The sequence below is a fragment of the Condylura cristata genome, unplaced genomic scaffold (assembly GCF_000260355.1).
Source record: "Condylura cristata isolate star-nosed mole 26May11 unplaced genomic scaffold, ConCri1.0 scaffold00040, whole genome shotgun sequence".
Lineage (NCBI taxonomy): Eukaryota > Metazoa > Chordata > Mammalia > Eulipotyphla > Talpidae > Condylura > Condylura cristata.
The window spans coordinates 2906939-2909092 of NW_004567141.1; the positions used below are offsets into that span (position 1 = coordinate 2906939).

Genomic DNA, 2154 nt, shown 5'->3' on the forward strand with positions numbered 1-2154 from the left:
GAGCAGACCCGAGAGAGAGGTCACTTGAGAGCCGCAGGGACTGTGGCAGGAAGCAGGCAGAGGTCAGCGGGACAGCAGCGGCCGCCAGGGAGCACGTGGCTCTGGGAGCAGGTCCTCCATTTCCCCGTCGGCCAAGGGATAGGCAGCTCTAGGGAAAGGAGGGTTCATTCTGCCCCGTCTTTCATTTTCTTTTCAAATATACACGGTGACTTGGAGGAAGCAGGCCCTGGATCAGAAGGGTGGGACAGCTAAGCCCTGCGGCTGGACGTCCATGGCGAACTGCAAGACAAGCAGTGGGCGGCGTCAGGGATGCTGACAGTCCCACGGCAGCAGGACCTGGGCCAGGGCCGGCGACAGAGAGGGACAGCCAGGAGTGGGTGGGCCGTGTTCTCCCCATGTGACCCCAATACCCACTCACCCCACACATTCTGCCAGAAACAGCAAGATGGGAAAGAGGGGATCAGGCAGAAACAGGGGCTGCTCAGAGTAAGGGCTCGTCCGGTGACGGCACAAGTTCAGGGAAGTGGCGCGTGTTGGGGCGCTCCAGAGCAGGGAGGGGGCGAACATGGCAGAGCTGGGACCCCTGCAACTCCCTTCCCTGCCATCTCCGGCCTCCCCTCCCACCCTGCCCTGCATTCTTTCTCGCGCCTTTGATGTCCATGGCGCATGCGCTCTGTTCTCTGTCCTCACGTAGAGATCCCTACCACCCTGTTTTGCTAAGGTGCCTCCCTGCAGGTAGGGTGAAACTAATGTCGCAAGTTAGTAACCTGGAAAGGGAAGCAAGATGCACGGAGGGGAGGGGACAGGGGGGAGCGGAGAGGGGACACGGGCAGGCTGAGCCTCATCACCACTGGCGATGCCACTCTTCTGCCCCCAAGCCTTGTCAACCTGCAAACACCTGTTACCTTTCTCAGCTCACATCTTCCTCAAGGAAGATATTATCTCTATCTGCTAAAGTCCTTACAAAGACCAGGTGAGGTGGCATCTCCATGCTCGCTAATGGTGCAAAATCAAGCAAGTCCCGCTGCCTCAGTCTCTCTCCTGTAATCTGGAGAAGAGTATGCTGCTTGCACGCCAGCCCCTTTGAAAGAGTCCAGCTCATGCTTGGCATCTGTGATGCTGTGGCTACCCAGTCCACAGTCATTTTTAATATTTCGATTGAGGCCCAGGAATGAGCTGTTCCTGTGCCTTTGCACCTGATTAGTTTCTGTACTTCCCAACCCTGGTCCTACCCAGCATCCCTGACCGCTCTTTCTCTCCTACCTGCAAAAGAAAAAGGACAACGTGACCCTACAAAAGATCATGGAGGACCTGGACACAAATGCAGACAAGCAGCTGAGCTTCGAGGAGTTCGCCATCCTGGTGGGCCGCCTGACGTATGCCTCCCATGAGGAGATGCACAAGAATGCTGACCCGGGGAAAAACCACAGCCACGGACCAGGCCTCGGGGAGGGTGGCCAGGGCCACGGCCACAGCCACGGCCACGGCCATGGCCACAGCCACGGCCACTAATCAGGAGGCCAGGCCACTGCCCAGCCCAGCTGGGGTCCAGGGCTGCCATGCCACTCTCCCTGAGCTGCGGGCTGGCAGCTGGGGGCAAAATAAAGCCTTCCTGCAAGCCAGCGTTCTGCGTGCTTCTTCTACCACACCCTTCCCAACCTGTCCTTCCTGGGGGCCTGGGAGCTTGACAGCTCTGCCCCTCAGCTGGGTCTCAACCCCCTCACAGCAAAGTGAGAAGTTGCTGTGATGACGCCCATCCTGAGTTGGGCTCTGTCCCCCCACCACGTCCTCTCCTCTGACTCCAGGCCCCACTCAGGGCCAGTTGCCTACCCCCCAGCTCAAACCACCCTCTGCCCAGCCCATCAGATTGACCCTTGTTACCAGAGCAAGCAAAGGAGGGTTACACCTCCCCTTGACATGCCAGCCCCCCAGCCCCAACCCCCTCCTAACCCCAGGCTGCCTGCACAACCATCTCCTGAGAGCCCCTCCTCCCTCTTCCCAAAGTGCGCCTAAGCAGGGCCCTTGAGATGGACACTTGGGAGGGGCCCCCACACACCCCCACAGTCTCCAGACCCAGGGGTTCATATCAGACACACCCAGGTGACTTCAATGCATCCCTCCTGCGCTCTGGTCTGTCAGCATCACCATAAAGTT

General features: G+C 59.1%; 1 protein-coding gene across 1 annotated transcript in view; it reads left to right on the plus strand.

The window, feature by feature from the left end:
• S100A9 (S100 calcium binding protein A9) overlaps positions 1-1623 on the plus strand; it is a 2655-nt gene extending 1032 nt beyond the window's left edge. Inside the window, exon 3 of the mRNA XM_004693626.2 lies at positions 1273-1623. Within this exon, the coding sequence (XP_004693683.1) occupies positions 1273-1512 (240 nt within the window). The 3' untranslated portion in view covers positions 1513-1623. The remainder of the gene's footprint in view (positions 1-1272) is intronic.
• Positions 1624-2154: the final 531 nt, after the last annotated feature.